The 16013-nt window shown below is 38.2% G+C and overlaps 1 protein-coding gene and 1 long non-coding RNA gene across 3 annotated transcripts in view; one reads left to right on the top strand and one right to left on the bottom strand.

Annotated features, from left to right (window-relative positions):
* LOC105668497 (uncharacterized) overlaps window positions 1-16013 on the bottom strand; it is a 238541-nt gene that overhangs the window by 134584 nt on the left and 87944 nt on the right. The gene's annotated exons all lie outside the window — the stretch shown is intronic.
* The window catches only part of vn (membrane-bound neuregulin protein vein), a 309296-nt gene that overhangs the window by 206555 nt on the left and 86728 nt on the right, over window positions 1-16013 (top strand). For both annotated transcript variants that reach the window (XR_001100113.2, XM_012360915.2), the window contains exon 3: window positions 6602-6747. Coding sequence is in view for 1 of the 2 variants with exons in the window: in XM_012360915.2 (XP_012216338.1) it covers window positions 6602-6747 (146 nt within the window). In the remaining variant the exon portion in view is untranslated. The remainder of the gene's footprint in view (window positions 1-6601; window positions 6748-16013) is intronic.

Here is a 16013-nt window from a genome sequence, read left to right as displayed (position 1 = left end):
ACAAACGGCGCGCTTATGAAACTACGTGACTAATTATTTTCCGGATAATAGGCAATTATGCGAGATGAATTTTAATCGCCGAACGAGAGATCTCGCAAATTTGAATTCACTGCTCTCTCTTTCTCCGTCGGTGTTTGGTACGCGCGCAAAACTGCAACAAATATTTATACGATAAACAAGCGGAATTGCAATTGAGATTTAATTACCGCGTTTACTAGCACGTTACACACAACCGGTATAGACATTTTCGAACCGCCACCGCTCGTTACAATTTACGGTTCTATTGGAAATTAATATCACTTTATAATCTGTTTTTGCATTTCATGTTTTTCAAAATTTATTCGGCTATAGTTAACGTCAAATGTGTTTTGAAAATAGTAATCATAATAGTAGCGATATATCATTAATATGGTAATAATAAAATACTCTTCATTAAATTTTCAAGCAATTTCTTTCGAACAGTGGAAAATGGATCAACGGATAACCAAAAATGAAGCAGGCACTAATCCAATTGACTTAACAATTTATCGATGTTCGAAATATCTTTGAAGGGAGCAGTGAATCGCCAACTCTGAAAGCTAGCCGAGACTATCGAGCAAGTTGCCTGTTAAATTCCCTACACGTGTGATCCACTGCGTTTCTCGAGCGAGAAGGGCAATAGTAGACACTCGAGCGATCCTTTTCCGACGCTCCGGCGGAGAAACGCAGCCTCGGAATAGCCTGAAGAGATTTAAACGAGTCGACTGCACGTGCAGAGCATGGACGGAGGGCGGGACGGGATTGCTCTCGTGGCATTTCATTGAAAACCACGAGATCTCTCGGGCCTTCGTCATAACGACGAAAACCCTCGACCGCAGCGTGCCCCGAGGGCGCGGATAAGCTGACTTTTTCTCTCTCTCTCTCTCTCTTTCTCTCTCTTTCTCTCTTTCTCTCTCTCTCTTTTACTCTCGCGCGGTTTTCGATAACTTCGGAGTCCAGTTCGCGCGATGCTTTGCTCATCCGAATTCGCATCGAAGCAATGCGATGCGTACACAGCAGGAAAGAGGGGATATCTTGGCGATCTGCCTGGCGCGTCGTTAGAAAATGGATCGACTCCGTTTACCGTCAAAGGAAGGCGAGCTCCGCGGCGGAGGAACGAGGCGAGGAGCGCCGTAACTAGCCGCAGAGACGTAACGAGATGAAAGAAGAGCGCGCGAAGAGAGAGAGAGAGAGACGGGGGCGGAGGCCGCATGAACGAAGTGTACGGTATACGTATAAATAGAAATCTAATCCCTCTCAGTCCACCATCGTTCTTCTTCCCTCTACACTCGGCTCGTTGCGTTATTCCCTCTTTCGTTTCGTCGGACGGGCTTTCGCTCTCCCTCCCCCCCCCCCCCCCGCCTCTTCTTCGGACTCTTCTCTCCCCTAACCGGCGAGATATACAAGGCAGCTGAGCAGAGAGTGCCGGTAGTCTAGACGGAGTGTCGATTTTTGCCGCGGCACGGAATTAGAAACTTTGCTCTTCCCCTTCCCCACTCTCTCTCTCTCTCTCTCTTTCTCGCTTTTTCTATCAGTCGCACAGTGGCTCGCTCTCCTTCGCCATCATCGCTGTTTTTTTTCCCCCGTCGCTCTCTCGTATCTCACCAGCTAGAGCGCTATCCTCCTTATGCATCCACGCATTTCACACTACCTCCCTCGGTCGCGAGTGTGTGTATCTCGTAACGCGTGCATGTGAAATTGCTTAAAGGGGATGAACAGACATGCTCTTTATCGAAATCCTATTCGTAGTGAACGAATACTTGCGATGTTTCTTATCGCGAACTATTTACTGAAGATGCGTCTGAAAGCGTCAGAATTAGAAACTATCTAAATTAATTGTCTACGTAGATTATAAATAATAAAATGTGCTATTTAAATGATAGAGATGGTGATCTCTATTGCTGGTAATTCCGAATCTGTGATCCTAAATTAAATACTACTTTTTTGTACTTCGCGTGCTCTCACACTGTTAATTTTCCCAATCGTGATTAACTAATTGAAATAAACTTTATACAGTGTAAAACGATGTGATGGAAGATAAATTCAAAATTGTAACGAGACTCTTGTATTTGTTACGTTTTAAAAAATGTTAATTAATCGTAAGCTTAAATAAACGCAACAATTGAACGTGGAAATACCATTCGATCAAACCGCAATTGTTATATCAATCATCATTTTGATCCGCTTAAATTGCGCGATCGAAAATATGATTACTCAAGAACGATCAGCACGTGTCAACTATATTTCGGAACGATGACACAGTAAAAGCAATTCAGAATGACAGGCGTTGCGTGTCTTGTCGGGCCGAATAATCGACGTTTTAATGTCATGATAGGATATACCCATCCGCAAAGTTGCGTCGCGCCAATTACCCGTTACAATATTTGCACGTTCGCATATATGCATCCAATGACAAGCTTATTTCACAAATTGCAACCGTTACAGCACCCACCGAACAAAGATTCGGCACAATTAGAATACGTCCCATTGCTCTCCCGTTTTATTTCTTTTTTCTCTCTCTCTCTCTCCCTGCGCGCGTTTACATCGCAATTAATCTCACATCGAAGTTATCTCTTTGCGAAGATCGCAATCGGATATTCACTGTTTCAGCTCTTCTCCCACAATATTTTGCACAATATCACTCGCGATTTTCTGCGTAATTTATGGCTACATTGCGAGCGGATTTCATCTCATTGCGCCCGGCGAAAAAAGCATCGCACAATCCGCTCATCATGATCGAACGCTATGTAATATTCACAGTTGATGTCTGCTACCGAGAATAATCCTATAAAGCCTTGTATACATACGTCATCATGATATGCGTAAATTTTTTACGATATATGTCATCGAGGACGTTTCTTTTTCTGTTTCCACGTAGTTTTATTTCATTAATTAGTTTTATTTATTTCATTTCTCAATCTCTGATATAACTGAATGTAATTAATTGAAATAATACCGTAATAATAAAACTAATCGATAGCTAAGAGCGAAAACTGAAGATGCAAAATGCAAGACATATCTTGTTAATATTTTCCACAATTTCATAAATCTTATTGCACGCTTGCAGCATAAAACTATTCTTGTAACCGTAATATATATATATATACATTTTATAATCGTGTTGTAATTTATACTTTCATCGTGTACAAAGTTCTTCCATTTACTATTTTTTTGTACTTGCAATGCTTTACATATTCAATCTACAGTCCACGCTTCAAAAAATGTCGTGTAATCGATGTGAAAAATCTTTGCAAGGCGTAGCCAAGAATATAAGACATTTTTATCGTACGCCAATCTATTCACTTGAAACTGAAGTTAATAGCTTTGCGACTCGTTCCGCTACGACCGGTAGGAGCTCGTTAGTCGGTGTCAAGTAAAGGCAGTTAAAAAATGCAAACGTTTAATTATAACGCGTAGCATATTCCTTAGAGCTCCCTTTTCCACGACCTTTGACGTTGATACGCCGAGCAATGGCGACGGAAGATAAAACGGCAGTCTTTCTCAGGAATTTTACGGAAATCTTTCTCAGGTCCGGCAAGAAATATAGAGATATGTAAATGAAATGAAATCTGTTACTAAAGAAATTTCTGGCATTGCGACATACCTTTCGTGGTGCAGTATCATACTTTCAAGGAGAAATGCTGCTATTTCGGATAGATGAAGCTCTTTCACTCTTTCCATTTCTTCTTTATCACATTTTGATACAAAAAATCTCAATTATATTCTACACTTTTTTTTAATCGCACAGGATTTGCGACAAAACTTTCAAACTTCACAAAATAATTGAATTTCTTGGAAAGTTATATAGAAATAAAATCTTATAAATACAGCTAAGACTACTATAAAAGATAGAAAATATCTGTAATTATTGTAAGCTTTAATGTTTGGTTGCAATTTCCAGCATGCGGTATAAATATTTAATCACAATATTACTCTTTGTGTTTTTCACATTTTTCTGCAACATCCTTAATCGAAAATAACAATCCACAAAAAATTGATGAGCAAAAGTATAAAAAAAAATGAGATTGATCTCTCGATTTTTATATTTCCTAAAATTGAAAATAGATTATCGACAAACCAATCTAAATTGATTGGGAAAATTGCATTTTTTTTACAACCTCTATTTTAATCCCATTCCTAATCTATATATAATCCACATACGTCTTTTTATGCATTAATTTATTTTTGTGAGTTGCAATTTTGCGCTAAGAGAGGAATTTTAAAAATAAAATATCCGCCAGTTATAAATATCAATGACTTATAAAATTCTTCTCCGTATATATAAAAATAATATGTATTCATGAAAGATGTTAGAATATAATTTCAATAAATTTAAAGTTTAAATTTTAAGAATAATTTTTATGTCTACTTATGTCTATTTGTACGACAATAAATCTGTATATTTTTCCATCAAGCCAGTAGCATTAAAAATTGAATTCACTGATATATACATATATTTATGGTAAAAACATCCGCAAAAGATACGTGAATCAAAAACGCGCGATCGACTTCTCGACCATTGGAATTACTTTCGTCGGCATCGTCACTAAGTTTCAGCATACGTGCGCACTTAAACTTATTAAATTTGTTCTTCTCGCACGTTCGAAAATATGGAACTTTCGCGAATGGAGGTTGCACGAGCTCTCTCGTACGGAAGAATCAGTTTGCTTCGGAAGAGCCCAGAAATTTCAAGTCGCTTTGCTCTCTACGGCGTAAGCTTACGCCGCGTGGATATTCGAGTCGCCGATTCTCCCCGGGGAAAGGACGAAAACTTCCTGTCCCCCGAACTTTATGGAATCTCTTTGAGCAACCGGGAGAGCGGCATGGTTCGGATTTCAAAATCCCGACGAAGATAATAATAAGTTAATCCCCCGCCTTCGACGGTACTCCGATAGCCAAAGTTACTCAGACGTGACGATATGGCGCGAGTCTGCAACTCCTCCTTCTCCCTCTTCGACAAATCGGCCGTCTAATTCCATTATTCGACACCGATAAACTCGACCTAACCGTGAAACGAGTTAACGCGCCATTTGGCGGCCGACGAGTGGATAAAGCTACGGAGGCGTGTCCACATTAGAAGAATCGATGAGTTTCGTGAGAGCTAAAGTGTCAAATGCCATGTGAAGCTGTTAATCAATTTATTTATAACCGATACATTGTATCGTACAAATCTGAGAAGACCGATCTTTAAAAAGAAAAATAGTGTTTCCACTCTAGGCACTGATTATATTAGTCCATTTAAAGGTAATCAAAGAGTGAATACTTATGAAATTAGGATGAGCAAATCCTGTTTCGATATGAACAATTAGATAATCATTAATTAAAATAGTTCGACGAGTGTAATTGACAAATTATAAAACTCGTCATTGTGAAAGCTACACGATTACTACATTAATCTTTTTATATTTTTTTAAATAAATTAGCATTTGTATTTTTATCTTTCTTTTCTCCCATAAACCTTCGCGATTTTCACAAAATTAATCATACAACGGTAGATAGTCCATTCAAAAGTCCATTTGATCAAAGAACTTCTCATATTCTAGAATTGCGTTTCCTATTTAAACGATATGTCTATAATAAGAACAGCATGCAATTATTAGTTGCGTGAGTGTCTCACGAAACTCTCTGTGTACCGGTTGCGAATTAATTCTCCTCTCTCACGTTCTCTTACGTTTAACGAGAATCACATTGCGATCATGCGACTCTGTTTAATTTTGTTAGTGTATTACCTGCAAACTCTCTTTCGATGTAACCCCGCAGTCGCAGAGTTTTCGGCACGAGCAATCAACTCAGTAATTGAAATGTAACTTAGAAACGCACACACACGGTCGTCGTCCCGTTGCTAAGCGTAAGGTATTAGCGACGCCTGAAGTTACACGGTGAGGTTTTGTAACGCGATAATAACCGCAGTTTCCGCGATTCATGAAAAGATCATACGAGATAGAAAATTCAGTAGTTACGCGAAAATCGCGAATAATATATTCAACGGTTTCATCCGTAATGTCGAAGACCGAAGCAACGGAAACTCTCATCGCGACTAATAACGAAGCGAATTTCCGATTCGCCGACCGAGCTTATTGAACCATTACCACGGCACGCGTCAACGGCTCCGCTCGCCGCTCTGGCAAATCGACTATTTAATTCCGTTATCGACGCGTCAATAAATTCGATGTAATGCGAACCCGCCCGCGACGGTTAATTCCATGCGCCGAGCGCTTGACGAAATGAAAATCGGCCAAGTCGATTGATGAGCGTGCGTGCACTGATTCGCGAACGTGATAATTAAAGTCCGGATTTTGTTACGACTGACAATCGAATCTGGGCGAATGTAATAATTCGCAGTTGTATATTTACATAATTAAATAATTAATTGTAACACAGTAGCTTATTGCGTTATCTTTTTCATTTTCCTCTCTCTTATCTCTTTTAATGTAATAATTTGTAATATCTCCAGTTTCCTATGTTCTTACTACTTTTCATATATTATTAATTAAGGTTACAACGCGTAGAATTTACGAATAATTAGTTATTGTGTAATAATTTATGCTTATACATTGAAACAAATGGCTCTTTTGATTTACAGGCGGAGATCGAAAGTCGTGATATCCTCCGCCAAGCTTGAGGACAGTGGCAGATACGAATGTGTGGCTGAGAGTACTTCCGGTCATCAGGCCACACTAGCGGCCCAACTTCTAGTCACTACTCATGATACCAAAATTCCGGAAACAAGTAAGTACACGATCATCATTTCTCTCTGAGAATAATCTTGCGTAAAGTGATTATGTAAGGACGTGCTAGCAACAGTGACGAACTCGATTTTTTATAATCATAAAATAGATATAATGATTATAATTTAATATAATTAATTAACTTAAACTAGCAATTCCTCGTCTTCATGCAATTAATAAAAAAAAACTGTTATAATTAATATTCATTCAATTATAACAGATGAGATTAATATAAGATAATATTCACAAAGCGGAATGTCGCATAAAGCAGATCTAAAAAATGACAAGTTTTATCGATACTATCGATCGTATGTTTTCGATACGACAAAACCGATCAGAGATTGTTAACCGCTGAATATAGGATTTCTGTGAGCCGATCGGGGCGCGTATACCTGTCGATACCTTACGCAGAGCTTTCGGATGGAAATGTTTCGGATTTCCACCTGACGTTATCATAGCCTCGCTTGTCACGATAGGCAAAAGCACGAGAGGCTGCAAGTCACCAATCTGTACATCTTGAATCATCGTGCTGACGGTAGAAAACCCCCATGATCTTTCAATACTTTGAGAAAATACATTGAATTTATCGCATACGAATGACGAGCAGAGCATTATCGAGAATATAATATCAGTGGATGTCAATCGAAGAGTTAATCAATATTCGACTGAGTTTTCCCAAGTATAATTTGACATGAGCGAAAAATGGAGTTTCACCGCCGATATTCTTGTCACGGAAAAGGGCAACGCGATGCACGATTGGCCATTTCGAAAATAATACGACACGGTGCGATAATTCCGCTGTATTGACTTCGAAATATCGACTTATTGTTAGTGATTTTACAGCAAACGTGCGAGGTAATCTGGCCACACTTTCAACGATCCTCGGATGCTTCCTGGCCCTTTTCCTTTATCTTTTGATAAGCGCAACGAACCAAAACTCGAACACAAGCCACATATTTTCCACTTACAATTTTTGGCGCACTGAAATCTGACATGATAGTATCGCATAACATTCGAAATCGATTACTCGTAACTTAGAGAACTATGAGAGAATCGATTCTACAAAAAAGTTGCATTGATTCTACGTTTTTTCTTTCTTCAGATAACTTTCGAGCTTTATCCATGTCAGTTTTTATAGATCAGCGAAGGCTTTGAAGAAAAAGAAAACGGAAAGAACTTATAATTAACGAAGCAAAACAATTCTTAACTGAACAGCTTTTATAAAAAAAAAGTACTAAGCATACCAATTTTAAAGTAAACCCGCCTTAAGACTGCTCATTAGAGATATATGAAACGAACGCTATTCCTTTTATTATTTTATTAATTTTATTATTCTTCTTTGCAATTTCACTGCTCTTTTGCAATAATTTACTGAATAAGCTACCTCATTATTTTTTATAAAAATACATATATATTTACGTACGCTACACTTTGATCACAAGAGTTATATTTAAAAAAAAAGTTTTATTTGAAATTTATATCACGAATAAATATATTTATGAAATGAAAGTTGAAATAATTTATCATACGAAATTACGGATTAAGACTGACATTATATTTTTTTAACAAATAAAGAAATTACCGTATTCTTCTTATTAGAGAAAGTTTGAATTTTAACACAAAGGTATTTGCTTCACTCCACTTTACGTAGAGAAACCATTCAACCAGCATACGCATTTAATTCTAATGAAAACGAAACTTCGCGAGATGTCTGGTATGCCAACTCCGGAAACGTGTTGCTACAGGTACATTCCCTCGCTTAGCTGGCATCTAGGGCCGAGTCTGGCGGGACATTTGTTCTCGCGATCTTGCGACAGCGACTGACTGTTTTATTCCGACAGCGGTATTCAAAGCGATTCCTGCGAAAACGAGTTTAGTTCCGTCGCGCAATCGCGCCGCGGCGAGAACGCGAGTGACATCCGTTTATGAACTCTACGAGCAATTGCTTCGCTGACGTTGCATCTTTTTACGACCGCCGACTCTCGCGTAACGATGCACTACATTCGCGATACGTATAGCACGGTATGCGAGTCGCGGCGTGGATATCGATCCTGCACTCCCCGTGCGGCTGCTGCCCTTAGGGCAGTGGTTTATGGCTTTTCATAATACGATATTTGGACTGCGCCTGTTACAGCGATATTTACGTTATTTCCAGCTATATTCCGTGCAACGTACCGAGTATATCGATGCCTCTTTCTACTTCTCACATCTTGCCCCACCGACTAAAATTATAAGTATTACCTGAGGGAAATGTTACGAGAGCGAGTTGAAATTTATTATATATAACTTCGATATTTACGACCCGTTATCGCTTAGTTAATATCGAACGTGCTAAGAAGCAACTCTTTAATTTCTTATAAACGTATTTCACTTTCTTTAGTAAAATTTTAAGCTTAGTTGCAAAAGACTAAATATTAAATATTAAAAAATAATGGAAAACGTTGAGTACGAAATTCTTAGCTAAAAGGAGAATATAATACTCCTATAACGCTTTGCATAAACGATATAAAAAGAATCGATAAAAAAAAAATAATTGTCACATTCTAAGGACGTAAAACTGGATACTACTATTCTGTTATCTACGGGAGAGCGTCAACATGCAGTTTCATTCAATTCGCAGTACATATACGATACGTCAGCAGTAAATTCGTGGCAACCAGCAAGCGAAGACCGTCGGTGAGTTCGCGCACGAGTCGACGAGAGTCGGCATCGCAGGTGATAAACCAAGGATTAAGCACCTGATGTGATAATGCTTGTACGGTTCAGTGGTTCCAGCGGAGTAAAGCTTGCGGTTCACCGCTGAGCGGTTCCGCAAGCTCGTATGACGGACAAAGGACGACAATTACAACCCTGCCAGCCACGTCAGGGTTTCATATAACCCTGCTGATGGCAGCCCGCCGGCAGTACGTTTTCGCGCACGATGATTCTATATGGTTCTGGCTGTTACGGGTCAACAGATCACCAGTATGAAAGTTCCAAATAGTTTTTTTTTTTACATCCTGACGCTTTTTGATCGAGTGATGCATTTGACGAATTTAGGGGTTTTTGAGCCAAAGGAAAAAGTTGAATCAGACAAATGAGAAGGCTCTTTAAAAAAATTTATTAAAAAATTTTTACCGAAAAGATAAAAGTTTCTCCGCTCATTTAACATTTGCATAAATTGCATCTTTATTATATATGCATACAGTTAATGCATTCAGAGTTTGTTAACTTTTATAGATGCAAACTAGAAGGCAAAGAAACATTTTTAACTCATAACTCGATTTTGTCAAAATATGAGTGAATTTCTCATTTCTCTCATTTCTTTACTCCTTTATGATATTTCTTATAAGTTCCGTGCAGCTTGCATGAGAGAAATTATTAAATCGCGTGAGAGACGTTATTTACAAATTATCCCTCTTGTGAACGAGTAGAAAATCATATGTTAGCGAGTGACGTGAGGGGGAAATAAACTATAATGCTTTTTGTATAGTAAAGTATTAAGCTAGTAGACTAAAAGTATAACATAGCAACGAGGTATACACGGCTACAGTTCGTAAAACCCTTTTTTTTGCTATAAGTACAGGTTAATAAATCTTGCGTTTGAAAAATGCGATTTATGTAAGTGATATGGTACAAACTTTTTACATGAAATTTAATTGTCCTCAAAGTAAATGATTTTCAAATCAACAGAGATTTGTTTTTGAAAATCGCGTTTTTTTTATATGTGCATTTTTTTCTTTATTTATGTCTCACAACTAATGAATCATATAAATTTAATTTTTCGGAAATGTAAAAGTAGAAAAAAATACGCTTTTAATTGATTAAATGAAAATTATTACGGTTAAATAATTTGTTTCAAACGAGATATGTTGTTAAAAAATATTTTCTATTTTACCGCACATTGTGCATTTCTATTCCAAATTCACAAACAAATTATTTCGTTAGTTTGGAATTTCTGTGCCGACAATAAAATTTTCAGAGAAATATTTTTTTAACAATTAATTAGATTTAGCCATATTGAGTTAAATATGTAGTGTGCTATTCTATAAAATAAAATCAGAATTAGTGTGTATCTGTGTGTAAGTTTCATATATGAGTATACGTTCTTGAAAAAAACAATAGTACAATTTCTTTTCTTTTTTAAATATAAAAGAATTCTATTACCGTACTAATTAAAAATTTTTAATCTCGAAAACTATTTTAAAAATCTAGAGGTTCTAGTTTAAATTTTAGTTACTTTGCTACAGTACTTTCATTTACTTTACTTTACTTTAGTTACTTTATTACAGTACTTTCATTTACAATTAATCTAATCGATCTTACATATAGACATTTTAACCGGATTTTATTTTATTTATTGTCTCACTTAAGAATGATTCAAATGCAATCGAAATGGAACACGTGCAGTTCATCTCTCGAGACGATATGCCTATCGATCCGAGAGGTGTCAGAGGCCGTGCCTCCCTCCTCTCCATCGCGTAAGTCAACTCTTTCCGGGTAAACGACGCGGAACGCGCATTATTGTATCAAGTTACGCCACCGCGCGGCAGTAAAGCGTGCCATTGTAGCTACAGCGGCAATTGTTAGAACCGTAGTGCCGCCCGCCCGAGAATACCCCAGCGCGGCGCGGAAGAGTAGGGCAGGAACATTTGAGCTGTAGTAAAAGTTTGTGGTAAATGTTATTGCAGTCTAGCGGACCGACACCGCGAGCGCACTTTCGAGTAACTCTAGGCTTATAAAGTTTACCACAATCTGTTACCACAATCGAGCCTTCCACTCATTGGGAGGGGAGGGGAATTAATACGCTCGCCTGGCCGCCAATATCGAAGCGCGTAGCTCTATCTCTCTCTCTCTTTTTTTCCTCTCTCTCGTTTTTTCAGGGTCTGCAAAGTGCTGAACCGAAAGCACGAACAGAAATCCACCTTCCGTTAGTAACCCCCTTGTTATTTACGGAAGAAGAGAATGTGAACATCGGAACACACTTAACGACTTAAATATCATGCATCCACGCAGAAAGTGTTCTTTATACTGTTCATACATAAGAATATCTCTTCTAATATATCCAAAAAGCATAAAAAATTTTCTGTTATGGTGCATGACATAGAAATTATGAAAATCTATCTACGCTGATGTGTGTTCTTTTTCCCTTCCATTTCGATGGCAAAATATATATTTAATAAACGCGTAAAAAATAAACGTGTAGCTTTTAATTTTTTTTTTTTTTTTTTTTTTTTTTTTTTTTCAAGTTACGAAACGATACGAAACCGAAACAGTTTTGATATTATATCCCCGAGGAAAGTGCCGAGGGGATAGAAAATCGAAAAGAAAAAACGCAGTTTTTAATTCCGCGAATACACGCGAGAATGAATACTTCAAGTGAAAGAAGCATTGAAAATCAAGAGAAGGGGTCGGTGAATTTATTATATACAAATGATTTTGTGTAAAGAACGTTATGCTAATTTAATAACAAGTCGCGCGCGAGAGGTTAATAAAAACGATATTGCTTGTAATGTTTCTCGTAAATAACAAAAAACTACGAAGCGAGATGGTTTCGCAGTGAAATAATATATCATGTGCAAAATTTGAGTATACAAGAATAAGGAAACTGAAGATAAAAAGAGAATCGTATTCTATATTTAGAAATCAAATTATTTAACGCGAGAATACGCTCCTAGTATCGCTATGGTGTGCCATAATTTCGTTTTAATAACAGACGGGTATTATATCAATGTAGATTTACATTTGCGCTCACGTATTATGCTGATTGTGTTATATTATTCGCTGGCCGAACACCAGCAAATCTCTTCCTCTCCTTCCTTTCCTGACATAAATTCAATTACTCTTTTTACATTTCTGGAAAAGAACATATGGTACATTCACATTTTTTATTCTGATTATTCTGATTATATATAAAGCATAAAAGTTTATATAATTTATGTTTTATAAACGAATATCATACTATGCAAAGAGAAAGAATAATAACATTTGCGCGCGAGATAAAATTTCAAAAAATTGAATTACTTCTCATAAAAATTTTCAAAAAATATATGATCAATTTACAATACATATCGTAAAATTAAAAAATTTTTTTTACTCGTCCCAAAAAATGAATCAATAATACATAATACAATTTATTGTGTCTAAAATTTAAAAATATATATAATATTCTATAGTAAATACGGCAAAGTTGCAAAAAAATTAATAATAGCTCAACACCTAATTTTAGCATTTCGATTATATAATTAACACATTTACATATTGTAGAAATAAGAAAGGAATTATTTTAGAAAAAAATACACCGCGAAAACAGAGAGGACGAAAGAAACACATTAGGCAATATCTAGCACTATTTGAATTAACGAAATATGCATTATTTATAAGAAATTACGATGCCGGTCGCGCGCACTAACGACAAGAATGATCAAAAATAATTCGACAGATAGCGATAAAGGCCGCGTAGGACGAGAACGCCGGACACTTTGCCGAGCACGTTTAATATTCTCTCTCGAAGGTGCAGAGAGGAAAAACAGAGACAATTAGGAGAGCCAGGACTAGCGGGGCACGAGGCAGTATGACGAGATGGAAGCAATTACGGCGGGAAGGTAAGCCCTTCTTCGTTGTGTCGGCGAGCTTCGCGCGGATGCTGCGAGAGAAGAGCGATAGTGCCCGTCGCTGCCTCGTCTTTCGTGCTATTGTGTCTCGCGAGAGAGAGAGGGTCGCATAGTGGCGCGCCAGAAGGTCGGGGGACTTGTGTCACGGATATACGACTCACTGTTCTTGCAGAATTAATTAAGAGGATCGATGGAATCGCTTAAGCAACGTTCCACGGGCCGATTCAACCCCTAGTTTCTAACAGAGAAGCGCACCAAACTTTTAACACTCCTCTCCTCCTTCGCCGCTATCCTAGAACCATCACATTCCTTTTTTTAGCATTTTTTTAGAAATCCAAAGCGACTTCTCGTTAGCTATAAGTCAAATGAAAAGCATCATCACTAAAACACATTGAGTAATATTTTGACGTCAAGAAAACCTATAAGTGTCAAAATTAAACATTTTTTTTGGAACAATTTAATTCTCTAAATAATATTTGTCCATTTCGTGGAAGAAATACACTTATATATTTATATAGCCTCTTTGATATTAATTAAACCTTGAACATATTATGAATAGTAACTGCATCTTAAAATAGAATTTAAATAAATAATGAAACAGATAATTTGGAATAAAAAATCGGTTGCAATCTAAATGCAAATTTATAAATTAAGAAATAGGTCTTTGCCTTGTGAGATCTAAGCTGAATAAAAGAATACTGATCTGTATTTAAATTTGTGTGCCGTATGTTCCTCGTCGCGAAAAAGACGACGAAGGAATCGTCCAGTTGGTGCGTCTCAAATATCGTAGAAAACTGTCGTTCGTAGCATTGTTTTGCAAAGAAAATGCATCAAAGTGGAAAGTAAAGCCAGCGACCGTGATGCACAATTCTATGTGAGGCTCGCTTGAGCGTGCTGAATAAACAAACCGGACCGAAGTGGAAAAGGATGCGGCAGACGGACCGAGTGTATCGCGCGCGCTACTGCTATACTACTTGCACGAGTCTCGCGTGAGTTCCGAGGAGGCGACTGCAACAGCAGGCGCGTTATGCACGGTTACCTGAACGCGGAGACCACTGGAGGATACACAGAGAGGGAAAGAAAGAGAGAGAGGAAAGGGGAAGCGTGAGGCCGATCCTCAAGGCACCTCGGGCACATTGTCTCTACGGGTGGAGAAACGTGTCGCGCAGAAACATACAAATGAAGGCAACGCCGAGCAGAGAGAACTCTGTGCGTTCATCCGCGCAAAGGTTAGCGTGTATAGTAAGTGCGAAGTATAACAACTCGACGATCTCTATGCGCAGAGATACAAGGCGAGAAATATCTCTGCGAATATGTCACTCTACAATTTCGCGCGCGATTTGTCACCGCACCAACGCGTATCGCAAAAAATATGTGCTAGCTTTGCTAATTTTTAATAATTCAGTTAAGAATCGAATTAATTGGCTTAGCAAATATCAATATAATTAGTACGTAGTAACGAAACAGTGCTGTTGTTCATAATTTACAGAAGATCCTCACGCAGAATATTACATCTGTGAGAAATTCAACTACGTAGCAAAAACATCTCCCATAGCGACCCTATATTCTAATGACCTTTATGGTGTTTCTCTGATAGAAGGGAGGAGGGATTTATGAATCTTCACGATACAAATTTCGAAGTTTCAAACTACCGTTCGAGTCCGTCGAGTATATAATCACCAAAGCTCTCAGATGTTCAACAATAGTAGCCATTTCGTGTATTATAGGATATGCTCTTGAAACTGCGCTCACAGGACCCATAATATATCTGCATAAGGCTTATCTCTCAACAAGGAAGATATTCCTTTCGTCATTTTTCTACGCTCAAAATACCACTCATATTGCATATCTCTTGTTTACTTACTCATATGCTCAGCTGTATTTAACTCTGAAATTGTAGATTTAAACATAGCGCGACCTATATATATTTATAAGGGAAAGCAAACCCATACGTTTAAGAGGTAATCTCGTTTCCCTATCAGGATGTGTGCGCACGTAGCGACGATATTGTGCGAGAGAAAGCGCGCGCGCGCGCATGCGAAAATATTATTTTATTATATTTTACTGCAGCACAAGCACATGCACACATCACGCATGCATATTACACACAAATGGCGCGATGGTGAAATTCAATGGCGTCCAGCAGTGGTGTGTTGGGCGATGGTACTGCGGCATACGGTGCAGGGTACAAGGAACGTTTACACGCCTACGTGCGATTTAGCCTGCAGGAGAGCAGGCAGGCGACACACCAGCCGTTCGCTGTGCGGGGAATTTCCCGCGGCCCAGAATCTCGACAATGGAACCGACCCGATGAATAGATAGGGTCTGTTTGCCGCGCGAGAAAGCGTGCAGCCGCCCCGTCGTCATCAGAACTGCCGGCGGAATAGTATATAGTATACATATATACATATCACATTGCGCGCGTCCGCCTTCTACGGATTGCACCTGCACGCCGCGCGTAAATTACCAATGACTGCACTCCCGGTTCATTAGCTTCCGAGAAATATTCAATTCCGAAGTGTCTAAGACGGGATCCTCCTACAAAGGAAGACGGGCACTGTTCTACTCAAACCGAGATAACTAATTTAGATGGTTTCAGGATAATTGCAGGATAATTCTATGTGTAATTAAATAATGACGTTGTTTTTACTGCGATATATATTTAGTTTGCGCG

Source organism: Linepithema humile, chromosome 7 (assembly GCF_040581485.1).
Source record: "Linepithema humile isolate Giens D197 chromosome 7, Lhum_UNIL_v1.0, whole genome shotgun sequence".
NCBI lineage: Eukaryota > Metazoa > Arthropoda > Insecta > Hymenoptera > Formicidae > Linepithema > Linepithema humile.
The sequence above is the reverse complement of the archived record's forward strand: the minus strand, read 5'-3'. Positions and strand labels throughout refer to the sequence as shown.